This window comes from Lithobates pipiens, unplaced genomic scaffold (assembly GCF_037356315.1).
Source record: "Lithobates pipiens isolate NorthernLeopardFrog02 unplaced genomic scaffold, aLitPip1_a1.2 Scaffold_19, whole genome shotgun sequence".
NCBI classification, from domain to species: domain Eukaryota; kingdom Metazoa; phylum Chordata; class Amphibia; order Anura; family Ranidae; genus Lithobates; species Lithobates pipiens.
Genome location: NW_027507764.1, coordinates 295,048,026 through 295,060,749, shown reverse-complemented (window position 1 = coordinate 295,060,749; position 12,724 = coordinate 295,048,026). Strand labels below are relative to the sequence as shown.

At 44.6% G+C, this 12,724-nt stretch overlaps 1 protein-coding gene across 1 annotated transcript in view; it reads left to right on the top strand.

The window, feature by feature from the left end:
* Nucleotides 1–12,724, top strand: part of MED10 (mediator complex subunit 10) — a 49,290-nt gene that overhangs the window by 12,218 nt on the left and 24,348 nt on the right. The window contains exon 2 of the mRNA XM_077492009.1: nucleotides 8,756–8,839. Coding sequence (XP_077348135.1) covers nucleotides 8,756–8,839 — 84 coding nt within the window. The remainder of the gene's footprint in view (nucleotides 1–8,755; nucleotides 8,840–12,724) is intronic.

Here is a 12,724-nt window from a genome sequence, read left to right as displayed (position 1 = left end):
TTTGTGCCGAACTTTGCCTCAGTTGCTGCTCCGCTAACTGACTTGACAAAGGGCGGAAAGACAGCAATGGTCACGTGGACCCCAGAGGCCGAGGAGGCTTTCCAAAGCCTTAAGTCTGCCTTGTGCCAACCACCTGTGTTAGTCACCCCCGATTTCAGGCGAGAATTTCTGGTCCAGACAGATGCCTCTAGCACAGGCTTAGGTGCAGTACTCTCACAAGTAGTGAATGGTGAGGAGCATCCGGTGACGTACTTGAGTAGAAAACTAACCCCGGCCGAGAAAAATTATGCCATTGTGGAGCGAGAATGTTTGGCAGTGAAGTGGGCCCTAGAATCTTTAAAGTATTACTTGCTAGGCAGGAAATTCAAGTTGGTGACAGACCATGCCCCCCTAACATGGATGAAGTTAAACAAGGAGAGAAATGCAAGAGTGACTAGATGGTTTCTCTCCCTACAAAACTTTAATTTCACTGTGGAACACAGGCCAGGGAAATTACAGGCAAATGCTGACGCATTGTCAAGGGTAAGTTGTCTGTGGGGACAAAAGGCTCAGCCCTCCGGTCTGAAAAAGAGGGGGGGGATATGTAGACATGTCACTGGAGAAGTGATCGAGGGGGTGTACATCTCACCTAGGTTGCTACACAGTGTGAGATGGTAAATCCAGGATGGATCAGTTTCTCAGCAGCGATATGCTGCTGAGTTGTTATTTAATTTTGCCGGGCCTGGGTTTATATGGAATGGCAGGTAGGTTTGGTAGAGGGACCTGTCATTCCACATCCCCCGATCCAGTTCTGGGTTTGGGATCAGGTGAGCTTGGATCCTAATTAGCCTGGGAAGCTAAAGGCTCTGTAGGGTCTGCAGGTGATTGCTTCTCAGCCAGGGAATGAACAATCTGTGTGTTGAAGGAATCTGCAAGCACAGCCACTGCTGGAGCTAAAACTCACCCTGCGATGTCCAGGCGAAAGACGCTGTGTTTGTAAGTGTCAGATAGGTGAGCAGAACCTGTTAGTAAGCGCCCAGCCGGGCTAGGACTTTTATTTTTGTTGTACTTAGAAAGCACGGTGTTGCTGTATATTTTGTTTGCTGGACTGTTTGTACCACGAATAAACGCCAAGATCTGCTTTATCAAATTCCAAGTCTGCTGTGAACTGTGTCCAAACACACCCTACCCCGGGAAGATCCCTTACAATATATATATATATATATATATATATATATATATATATATATATATATATTCGTGAAAAACAATGTTACGCCAAGTAAATACATACCTAACAACATGCTACGCTTGTGGAATGGCGACAAACTACAGTACCAAAAAAATCTCCATAGGCGGCACTTTCAAAATTTCTACAGGTTACCAGTTTAGAGGTACAGAGGATGTCTTGTGTTAGAAATATTGCTCTCACTCTAATGATTTGTGGCGAGAACCTCGCGTGTGGTTTGAACATCACTTTAAATTTGGGGCCGCTACTTGCGTATGTGTTCACTTCGACGTGCAAGCACGGAAGGACAGGGTGCTTTAAAGTGTGTGTGTGTGTGTGTGTGTGTGTGTGTGTGTGTGTGTGTGTTTTTTATATTTTTTTAATTTTTTTTCACTCTCTTAAAAGCATTTTTATTGCTGTCACAATCCCTTGTGACAGGTACTCTTTAGGGAGGTATCTGGGGTCTATAAGACCCAAAATCCCTCCTTTGCACTTTAAAAGTATTCAAAGCACCAAAATTGGCATTTTGGAATACTAGGAATTTTTTAAAATCTGCATCGTTGGCGGGAGAGTAATATACGGTTTAGGAAATATTTACAAAAAGAAAGGCACCGCTGTCTATGGCGATAAGGCGCACTGACCAGGCAGCAGATCACTGTGATATGCCGCTCGTGTCGACTCCTGTGCGCATGCACGGGAGTGACGTCATCGCGGCTCTGGCAGCGAAGATGAAGACGGAGGACCGCTTCGGGGGCTTCGTTCTCAGTTAAGTTATTCATAATGAGCTAGTATGCTCCCCCCCCCCCAGATCCTTCTCCCCTATGGATTTCCCCAGTTTTACTCCCCCTAGCATGTATGATTCATGCATATTCTTAGCCCCCAAGTGCATAACTTTACATTTCTCAACATTAAACCTCATCTGCCACATAGTCGCCCAATTAGACAGAGCATTGAGGTCGGCTTGTAAATTGGAGACATCCTGTAAGGACGTTATTGCACTGCATAGCTTGGTGTCATCTGCAAACACGGAAATGTTACTTTTGATCCCAGACCCAATATCATTTATAAAGATATTAAAAAGTAAGGGTACCAGCACTGAACCTTGGGGTACACCACCAATAACCTTAGACCATTCAGAGTAAGAATCATTAACCACTACTATCTGAATTCTGTCTTTTAGCCAGTTTTCTATCCATTTACAAACTGATATTTCCAAACCTGTAGACTTTACCTTACACATGAGCCGTGTGTGGAAAAGTATCGAACGCTTTTGCAAAATCCAAGTATATCACGTCCACCGCCACCCCTCTGTCCAAGTTTTACTTACCGCCTCATAAAAAGAAATTAGGTTTGTCTGACAACTTCTGTCTTTCATGAATCCATGCTGTCTGTTGCTTTAAAATATTTTTTTCCTGCAAGAACTCGTCTATGTAGTCTTTTATTAATCCCTCCAGTATCTTCCCAACTATAGAAGTTAAACTAACGCATCTATAGTTACTTGGTAAAGACTTTGTTCCCTTTTTAAATATAGGCACCACATTGGCCCTGCGCCAATCTAGTGGTACTATTCCTGTCATTAATGAGTCCCTAAAAATTAGATACAATGGCTTTGAAATTACAGAGCTCAATTCTTTTAGGATCAGTGGGTGGATGCCATCAGGTCCAGGTGCTTTATCCACCTTTATTCTGTCCAAATATTTCTGGACCATATCACTTTTGAGCCATTGTGGATTTGGGGGCTGCGTCACTACCACCCCCATTATGGACATGAGCTCCCTCATGCTCCTTTGTATACACAGAGCTGAAGAAAGTATTTAAGAAGTTAGCCTTCTCTTTGTCCCCAGTCACCCACTCCAGATTATTTTGCAAAGGGCGTACATGCTCAGACTTAACCTTTTTACTATTCATATATTTGAAGATTTTTTGGGGGTTTGTCATATCTTTTGCAATCTTTCATTTTGAATTTTTGCATCCTTGATTTCCTTTTTACGTATTCTGTTATATTCCTTGTAACATTTAAATTACACTAGCGTTCCTTCATTTTTATATTTTTAAAAAGCTCTTTTTTTAACTTTGGCCATGAGCCACATCGGTTTTATTTTTAGCCTTTTAAACTTATTGCCCATGGGAATATACTTTGCCGTGAGATCACAGTCTTTTTTGAAGAATTCCCATTTCTGTTTTGTGCCCATTGATGCCAATATTCTCTCCCAGTCTAAGTCCTGGAGAGCAGCCCTCATCCTTGGAAAATTTGCTCTCTTGAAATTAAGTGTTTTTCTTTCCCGTATGTGATTTTTGCTTACAGCTAACATCAAATTTAATCATACTATGGTCACTGCTACCCAGATGTTCCTTTATCTGAACATTAGTAATACGTTCTGCATGGTTTGAGATTACCAGGTCCAACAGAGCATCATTCCTAGTTGGGGCCTCAATAAACTGGACCATAAAATTGTCCTGTAATAGGTTTATAAATTTTTGCCCTTTAACTGTCCCAGCAGTGCCATTACCCCAGTCAATTTCTGGGTAGTTAAAATCCCCCATTATTATCATTGTCCCAGCCCTTGCAGCCCTTTCTATCTGCAAGGAGCTGAGTCTCCACCTTCTCATTAACATTGGGTGGTCTATAACAAACTCCAATGATTAACTTTGAACTACGCACATTTGTATGCAGTTCCACCCATAATGCTTCGATACTCAATAATCTTTGCTCAGGAAGCAGTCAATTTCAGGGGTTCCTTCGATTTATTTTTCTGCAGGAGGAAGCTGTGTTTAGGTTCGGAGGACATTTCCTACATACAGTCCTACTCAAGGTCTTGGCAGAGGTTCTCTGCCTGTAAAAATGTAATATTCAGGCATTGGATTGCCGGAGGGCTCTGTTCCTGTGGTGTTGCACAGCTAAAGATTGGTGGTCGATGGTTGGGAATCTAGAAAGGTTGAATTCTTCCTTTCAGGTATTAGAAGATAATGGGCACTAAGGCCAGTTTCTCCATTTGGTTTGAGGGTGGCTACAGTTCTTGGTCTCCACAGGAGCGTATACTGCCCATAAATATCTTGGAGCTTTTGGCCAGTACGCCCTGCTCTGAATTATGGTACAAACCAGTTGTAGGTTCTATCTGGAAAAGCCTCTGCAGGGGCATATATATCAACCACCAGGGTGGCACCAGGAGTCATGTGGCTCAAGATGGTGAACCACATTCTGTCTGGGGAAAGCACAAGTGCTGTCTATCGTTAGTACATAGTCCAGTTATAGAATAGTGGTGGGGGAACTTTGCAAGTGAATCTACTGGATTCCAAGTTCTACAAAAGGTTGGAACAGGTTGTGTCTGGGACGAGGGTCCCACTAGCAATAGTGGTAGATGCACTGGTAACACCTTAGAGACCAGTTCTCCCTTATTTCATGCTTTCCCTCTGTTTTGACTTCTGCCACATCTTTTGCAAAGAATCTGGAAGGGTTTAACCCTGACAATAATTGTGTGGCAATTGCTGCACAACACACATTAGGTCCCTTTTTAGCCTTTCAGGGCACCCCAAATGAGATGTGATTCTGCTGATTTGTCATGTGGGAGAATGCGCCTTTAAAAACATTGTGTGAAGCTGGTCGCCCCTAAATAGAAGCAGGGGCATCTTTTTGCACACGTACACCCAAGTGAATGGGCCGCCCCCCAATGCGAGTTGCAATATTGCGTACAAATCACTCCTTGAAAATCGCATAGCAGGACACTTGTCCACTCTACGTGATATCAAATGCCTCTGAAAAGTGACCTAAACACAGATTGCTTTTCAGTTCGATAGCAGAGCCTGCTGCAAGTGTGAACAAGTCTTTGGGTTCCTCTTAAGACCGAAATAAGAGACCTGTTTCAGGAGGAATGGGAAAGTGGGGAGGGAAAATCCTCCTCAACCAATAGGTTGCAGAAGTTGTATCCACTAACGGAGGAGGATGCGACTCCTTTATCTAACCCACCAACGGTGGATGTGGCAGTCACCAGACTGGTCAAGAATGTGTGCACGGTCTATGATTGAGTTGTGTGGAGATAAATTGGGATCATCGTAGTAAAAAGCTGTTGTTGTAGGTATTTTTTGAGCTCTTTAGGTGGGACTGTCTCAGGAATCCATCTGAATTTGATGTTTCTTCTGGCCCTGTCCTCGGTCTACTGTGGTTTTTTTTTTTTTTTTTTTTTTTCTTTCCTGGATTTCATCTGAATGGTGCTCGTGGGCATCCAGAAGCTCATTGTGTGCTTTACCCATTTCTGACATGTTCCTCTGCTGTATCTACCCTGTCTTCTAGGCAATCAACCCTGTCATGCACTTGTGAGAGAGACGGCTGTAATTCTCTATGCAGGTCTTTTTGTAATGTGAGCAACATCGATTTCAGCATGCTTTCTGAAACTGGATTGTCAGTGAGGGGTATGTTGGCTCGGGAGGACATGTGAGCTGTGCTGTGAGACAGGGCTCGACAAACCCCAAGTCGCCAATGCGACCAGAAATCGCAACCTGGCGCCTAAGCTGCCACCAGCCCACTCACTATCGATGCCCCAAACATGCAGCAGCATTAACACTGACTGCCGTCCTCCTCACTCCTCCACACTCAGCAGCGCCCTGAGTGTGTGAAACTGACAAGCAATGGAGAGAGGAGGATCTGTCAGCCTGATGCCGGGGTGGGCGGGACCCGGCCGAGGTGGGGGCGGGACCCAGCAGCTATCAAACACCAGCCAATGGGATCTGGGCAGGCCGCTACGTGTATGTGGCCCGCCCCTTTTCTTAAGCAGCCCAATGGTTGGCTGGTGTTTGATAGCTGCTGAGTCCTGCCCACCCCGGCCTGGTCCCGCCCACCCCGACATCAGGCTGAAATCTGAAATATCCGCCTCTGTTACTTGTCGGTTTCACACCCCGGCTGGGTCCCGCCCATTCCGACCTTAAAGCAGAGGTCCACCCTAAAGTGGACCTTCCGCTCATTGGAATCCTCCCTCCCACCCCCCCCCCCCCCCCCCTCCGGTGCCACAATTGGCACCTTTCAGGCGGGTGCAGGTACCTGTACAGTACAGGTATCTGCACCCACTTCCGGCGTAGATTCTGCATTAGGTACGCCCCTTTCCGCAGAATCTACGCCCCTTTCCGAAAGTCCCCCGCTGCCTGCTGGGAAACACACGGATCCCAGAGACAGCGGGGACCATCCTTATTGCGCAGCGCTACTCGCGCATGAGCAGTAGGGAACCGGGAAATGAAGCCGAAAGGCTCCACTTCCTGATTCCCATACCCAAGATGACGGCGGCAGCACCCGAGAGACGATCGAGAGATCGGCTTCGGGTGCCGACATTGCGGGCGTGCTGGGCGGGTAAGTGTCATTATTTTAAAAGTCAGCAGCTGCAGTATTTGTAACTGCTGGCTTTAAAAAAAATAAAATAAAATAAAAATAAACGGCGGACTCCCGCTTTAAGCTCAATTCTGACAGCTCCTCTGTTACATTTTAGTAACAGTGCTCCATGTGAAACCTGCCAGTGCCAATCAGTGCCACCGCCAATCAGTGCCACCTGCCAGTGTCAGTGCCAACCAGTGCCACCTCCAATCCATACCACCTGCAACCACCAACCAGTGCCACCTGCCACTGCCAATCAGTGCCAGTGCCACCTGCCACCACCAATCGGTGCTACCTGCTAGTGCCAACCAGTGCCACCGCCAATCAATACCACCTGCAACCACCTGCCAGTCAGTGCCACCTGCCAGTGCCGAGTGTCACCGCCAATCAGTGCAACCTGCCAGTGCCATCTGCCACCGCCAACCAGTGCCACATGCCACCACCTACCAATGCCACCGCCAATCGGTGCCACCGCCAATCGGCGCCAAACCAGGGCCACCTGCCAGCGCCAAACCAGGGCCACCTGCCGGTGCCATCTGGCAGTTCCACGTGCCTTCCAGTGCCACCTGCCAGTGCCAGCCAGTTCCATCTGTTGCCAGCCTTACTCTTTCTGGTCAGCCCATACCCCTGATGTAACAGTGTTTCAATGGAGTTATTGACTGGGTGCTCCATTGTGAGTTAGGGATAGGGGGTGAAACTGAGTGGCCTTACCCCGGGAGCTGAAAAAAAAAACTGGCTCCTAAATTCAAAGCAAATTTGTCAACCCCTGCTGTGAGAGACCACTTTTGAGGTATTGCCATGGTGCTTTTTAGCCTGGTGTGATTTATTGGGAGAGTTGCAGGGGGATGAGGCAAGCCTCTTACCTCTATTCTGATGGGTTTCTGTGGGATCTGTTTCTGGAGGAGGGAGGCTGTCCATGTCCTCTGGCTCTCTCTCCCTGCCTTTCCGCAGCATCTTGTGGCTGTGAGTGGGGTTTTCCTCATTCAGCCGTGATGTTCTCCTGCCGGCGATGTGTGGCCGGTGGCATCTCGGCTGTCCCTCTGCTCCATGCGGCTGAAATATTCTGTCAGGCGGCGCGGTTGTGACGGAGGGTTTCAGCCTGCCTGACATGCCCGCTTGTGTCACACTGATCTCCTCTCCCTTTTCGATGAGGGGAGATGTCTGTCGCTGCTTTCTTGTGGATTTTCATAAAAAAAAATCATAAAAAAAACCCTCCCTGTATGTAGCAAAGTCTAAACACAACAACTTAATGGAGCTCCAGACTCTCTCTCCCAAAATACTAGGGGAGATGGTCAGGGACTGCAGACATGGTACAGAAGATCAGAAGATATATATATTTATATTAGTTGAAAGAAAAATTTTAATACCCTTCAGCATCCCTTTTTTTTTTTTTTTTTTTTTTTTTTAACAAATCCATTGAGTCTTTTGGCAGCAACTTGGATAGTAAACGGGTCAACATCACTGCAAAAAGACATTCCAATCAGCAAGAAATATACTGCTTGCATGGATGTGACACTTCTATACACTCACCCTGCACATATATCAAGCATGACAGACTGATCTCTCACCTCCGGAGTACTCCTATTCCTACCAACCCCCCCTCCTCTCACAGCTCGTTTCCTGAAGCCGACTCTGTGCCTTATCCCAAGGATGTTAACACAGATGCCATGATCTCTGTGTGTCCCCGCTCCGTGCAGTGATCTGTGTGTCTCGGTGCCCCCCCCCCATCGGGGAGATGACCAGTGTCACTGTCCAGCACTACAAATCCCAGAGGAGGGGGAGAGCATGGGTGGGGGCAGCACTCTGAGGCTAGATTGTCCTTTGAGGAGGGAACAGAGGCAGGCGCAGCCAGCCGATCAGCGGCTTGTCATTCCAGCAAAGACACTGCTGTGTGGGGGGAGGTGGAGGAGCCGGAATGACGTCATGCATAATCAATTATGCTGGATACCGCATCGATGCCAAATCGGGAAGGGTATAATTGTGATGCATCGATGCGCCAGTCATTTTCAACACCCCTAGTATCTATGTAAGGGTTTATAACCACTTTAAATATAGTGGGCTGTAGTGAATTTTGTCTTGAAAAATCAGATGGTAATTGTTCTCAATTTTACATTGAGATTGTAATTTAATAATGCTAGCTTCTTGTGTTGTCACTAATTTTTTTTTTTTTTTTTTTTTTGCTTTTTCTCTAGGAATTTCATGATTACTGGATTGGCAGATATAGACAAGTGTCGGCAACAGCTTCATGACATCACTGTCCCCTTGGAAGTATTTGAGTGAGTTTCCAACTAATTTGACTGGCATAAATCTGTGGAACAAATATATTTTCTTTTGTATATGTGTGGGTTAAAAAATAGAAATCATTATTTCATCATAAGCAAATTGACACACCGGTTTAGAATGTGGTGGTTTATGGTAAAATTGGTAGGCAATAGGGATGAGCTCAGGCATGTTTGCATGCTCCACGTACAGAGCCCGCCAGGAAGTTGGCGCTGCGCTAAACACAGGCAGTGAGATATTGTCCGATCTCTGCAGCCACGCATCAGGGCAATGTCTCACTGCCTATGATTAGCGCAGCACTGCGCCGACTTCCTGGCATGCTCTGCGCCTAGAGCATGCGAACACGCCGGAGCTCATCCTTAGTAGGCAATACTATGGGGTTGATTGACTAAAACTGGAGAGTGCAAAATCTGGTGCAGCTCTGCATAGGAACCAATCGGCTTTTACATTTTTTGTCAACTTAATTGAACAATCTGAAGTTGCTGCTACAGTACACTGCTCTGTAGCAAAACTGCTGTGTGAATTTGCTGGGTTTCAGATGTGTTTCTGGTGCATTTTTGGGCCACCTGTAAAGAATGTTCATGTGATTCTAAAGCCTCATACACACAATTGCACTTTATACAAACTTTCCTGTGGACTTTTGTACAAAGGGCGTTGGCCCTGAACTTGTTAAGCATACACACAATCTGACTTTTTCAGCCAACTTTCACAAATCGCGTGGTTTTTCTGCTCTTTACCGCCACCTTTTGGTCAACTTCTGTATTGTTGTCTGATCTTTTGCATTGATTCTGAGCATGTGTGTTTGTAAAGTCCGATGAGCTTCTGTACACACGATTGGACTTCACTCCATCGGACTTATGTTGTCAAAGTTTGCCCTGTTCGTACAGCCAACAAAAGTCAGATGAAAACGTTTGTCCGATGGAGCCAACTCCTGGTCGGATGTTGCCTTAAAACGGCTAATTTGCATGTTTGTTTCCAAAAAGTCAGATCGTGTGTACGGGCCTTTAAAACTCACCAAAAACTACACACGATCCGAATATCGTATGACCGATCTCACAACAGTTTTCCGTTAATAATCGCAAGTAGAAATTGAATAGCTAAATAAAGTCACAAATTCTCGTACGATAGTAAAAAAAATCGTTAGTGATGTCTAGAGGTCGACCGATATGGGTTTTTCTCTGGCCGATGCCGATATTTAGAAATCATGGCGGCCGATAGCCGATATATGATGCCGATTTTCTTTGGGCCGATATGTTAGGCCGATTTTATTTATTTATTTTTTTCCTTTTTTATTTTTTATTTTTTAATCCCCCTTGATCTAACACACCTTTCCCACTGGGGCGTTTTTCAGACGCTTTTGGGCTAAAAATAGCGCCTGTAAAATGGCTCCCCTGCAGTCTGTGTGAAAGACAGAGTGCTTTCACACTGAGGCAATGCGCTGGCAGGATCTTAAAAAAAAAAGTCCTGCAAGCAGCATGTTTGGAGTGGTGTATACCGCTCCTCCACCACTCCTGCCCATTGATATGAATGGGCACCACTGCCAAAGCGCATGCAATGCGATTTGGCAGCAGTGCTTCATGGGCGCATTTAACCTCTTCCTTGGCCGCTAGCTGGGTTATATGTGCCCCACTAGCAGCCAAATAGCACCGCTAAAATGATGGTAAAGAGCCGCTAAAACTTGCGTTTTACCATCAACGCCTGCCCGCTCCAGTGTGAAAGCAGTCTTCATAAGTGATACAGAAAATTTCTTACATTTAAACATTTATTAAACAAAACAAACCTCCAATCAGTTTACTTGTATGTATGATTTAGATAAAAAAAAAAAAAACAAACCTATATATTAAATAAAAACAGGTAGTCAAAACTTTTGGACGAAAAAAAAAATGGGCTAACTTTACTGTTTTTACTTTAAAAAATAAAAATAAATAGTGTATTTTTTTCCTAAAAAAAAATGCATTTGAAAGACCTCTGTGCAAATGCCGTGTGACATAAAATATTGCAACAACCGCTATTTTATTCCCTAGGATCTCTGCTAAAAAAATATATATCATTTTTGGGGGGTCTAAGTGATTTTCTGGCAGAAAATACAAGATTTTTACTTGTAAGCAACAAGTGTCAGAAAAGATTTAGTCTTTAAATGGTTAAACTGAGAACTCTTCACACAGAGATGACTTCATTCATTCAAGTGTAAACATTGTATCATTTAGTTCTTTTCTTGGCAGCCTGCCCAGAGAGGAGGAAAGGGTTGCTATGACGACTCAGGCAACTTACACTGACTGAAATGACTTCTGTAAGGCCTCTTTCACACTAACGTCCCGTTCAGGCCCGCCTGTCAGTTTTTCAGGCGGACCTGAACGGGTGCTCCATAGAGCTCTATGGAGCGTCGGATGTCAGCGGTGACATGTCCGCTGACATCCGACCCGCTCCGATCCGAAAAAGTGTAACGGAGGAAAAAGCTATTTTTGCATCCGTCTGCGGATCGGATCGGGTGACGACGGGCACTGCGGTCCGTCGTCATCCGATCTCCCATAGGGGAGAGCGGCGCTGTGACAGGTCCGTCCCTGCGCAGTGTGCAGAGACGGAGCTGTCATCTCCCTGCTCAGCGGGGATCGGCGGAGTGATCCCCGCTGAGCAAACAGACATCCACGGGGCGGATCAGAACTGATCCGCCCCGTGTGAAAGGACCCTTATAGAAAAGTCCCGCTGTAGTTCTAAATCGGCTTTTTATCAGCTCAAATCGGCCGATGCCGATTATTTAAAAAACGGCAAATATCGGCCGATATTTCGGCCGATATATCGGTCGACCTCTAGTGATGTCATGTGTTGTAATGTATTTGTGTTGTATTTTCGGACGACAATTAAACGAAAATCGTACGATCTGGAATCGTACGAGGAAAATTTCCGTGCATGTCTGATCGAATAATATCGGATGAACAGTTGTGATCGGCTGTCGAAAGTAGTGTACACACGATCCGAAAATCGTATGATCCTTCCTCGGACGACCGTTTTCGTACGATATTCGGATCGTGTGTACGGGCCATTAGGAGCTAATTGGCTACCATGCACAGCTGCATCAGATTTTGCACTCTAGTTTTAGTTAATCAACCTTTTTTAATGGAGAAGTTTGGGGGTTTGCAAAAAATGAAATGTATATTTATATTATTTCAGGTACAAATAAGTATTGAACAAATCACTTTTTTTAGGGAAATCTATTTCTAAAGATGCTATTGACATGAAATTAGATTGTGTAATAAAATGGGATGACGCTCAGAAAATGTATTGAACACGGTAACTGAAATGTATTTAATACCAACAAAGGATTTTGTACGAAGTAATGACAGCTTCAAGACACCTCCTGTATGGAGAAACTAGCCACATGCACTGCTCAGAGATGGAGAGAGAGAGAGAGAGAGAGATATATATATATATATATATATATATATATATATATATATATATATATATATATATATATATATATATATATATATATATATATATATATCTCTCTCTAAGAGAGAGATAATTTGGCCTAGTCTTCCTTACCATCTTCATATCTTGAAGACTCCATGGGCCTCTTCTATGAACTCTGATCTTTTAGTTCTTTCTATAGATTTTTCGAATTTTTTTTTTTTTTTTTTTTTTTTTTTCTTTTGGATTCAAGCTGGATGATTGGGCCATTCTAGCAGCCATATTTTCTTTCTTTGAAACCAATTGAGTTTCCTTGGCTTTGTGTTTGGGATTTTTGTCTTTCTGAAATGTCCACCCTAGTTTTCATCTTCATCTTCATCATCTTGGTTGATGGCAGCAGATTTTTTAACAAGAATGTCTTTGTACATTTTTTACAATCTTCCTTCAATGATATGAAGTTTGCCTTTACG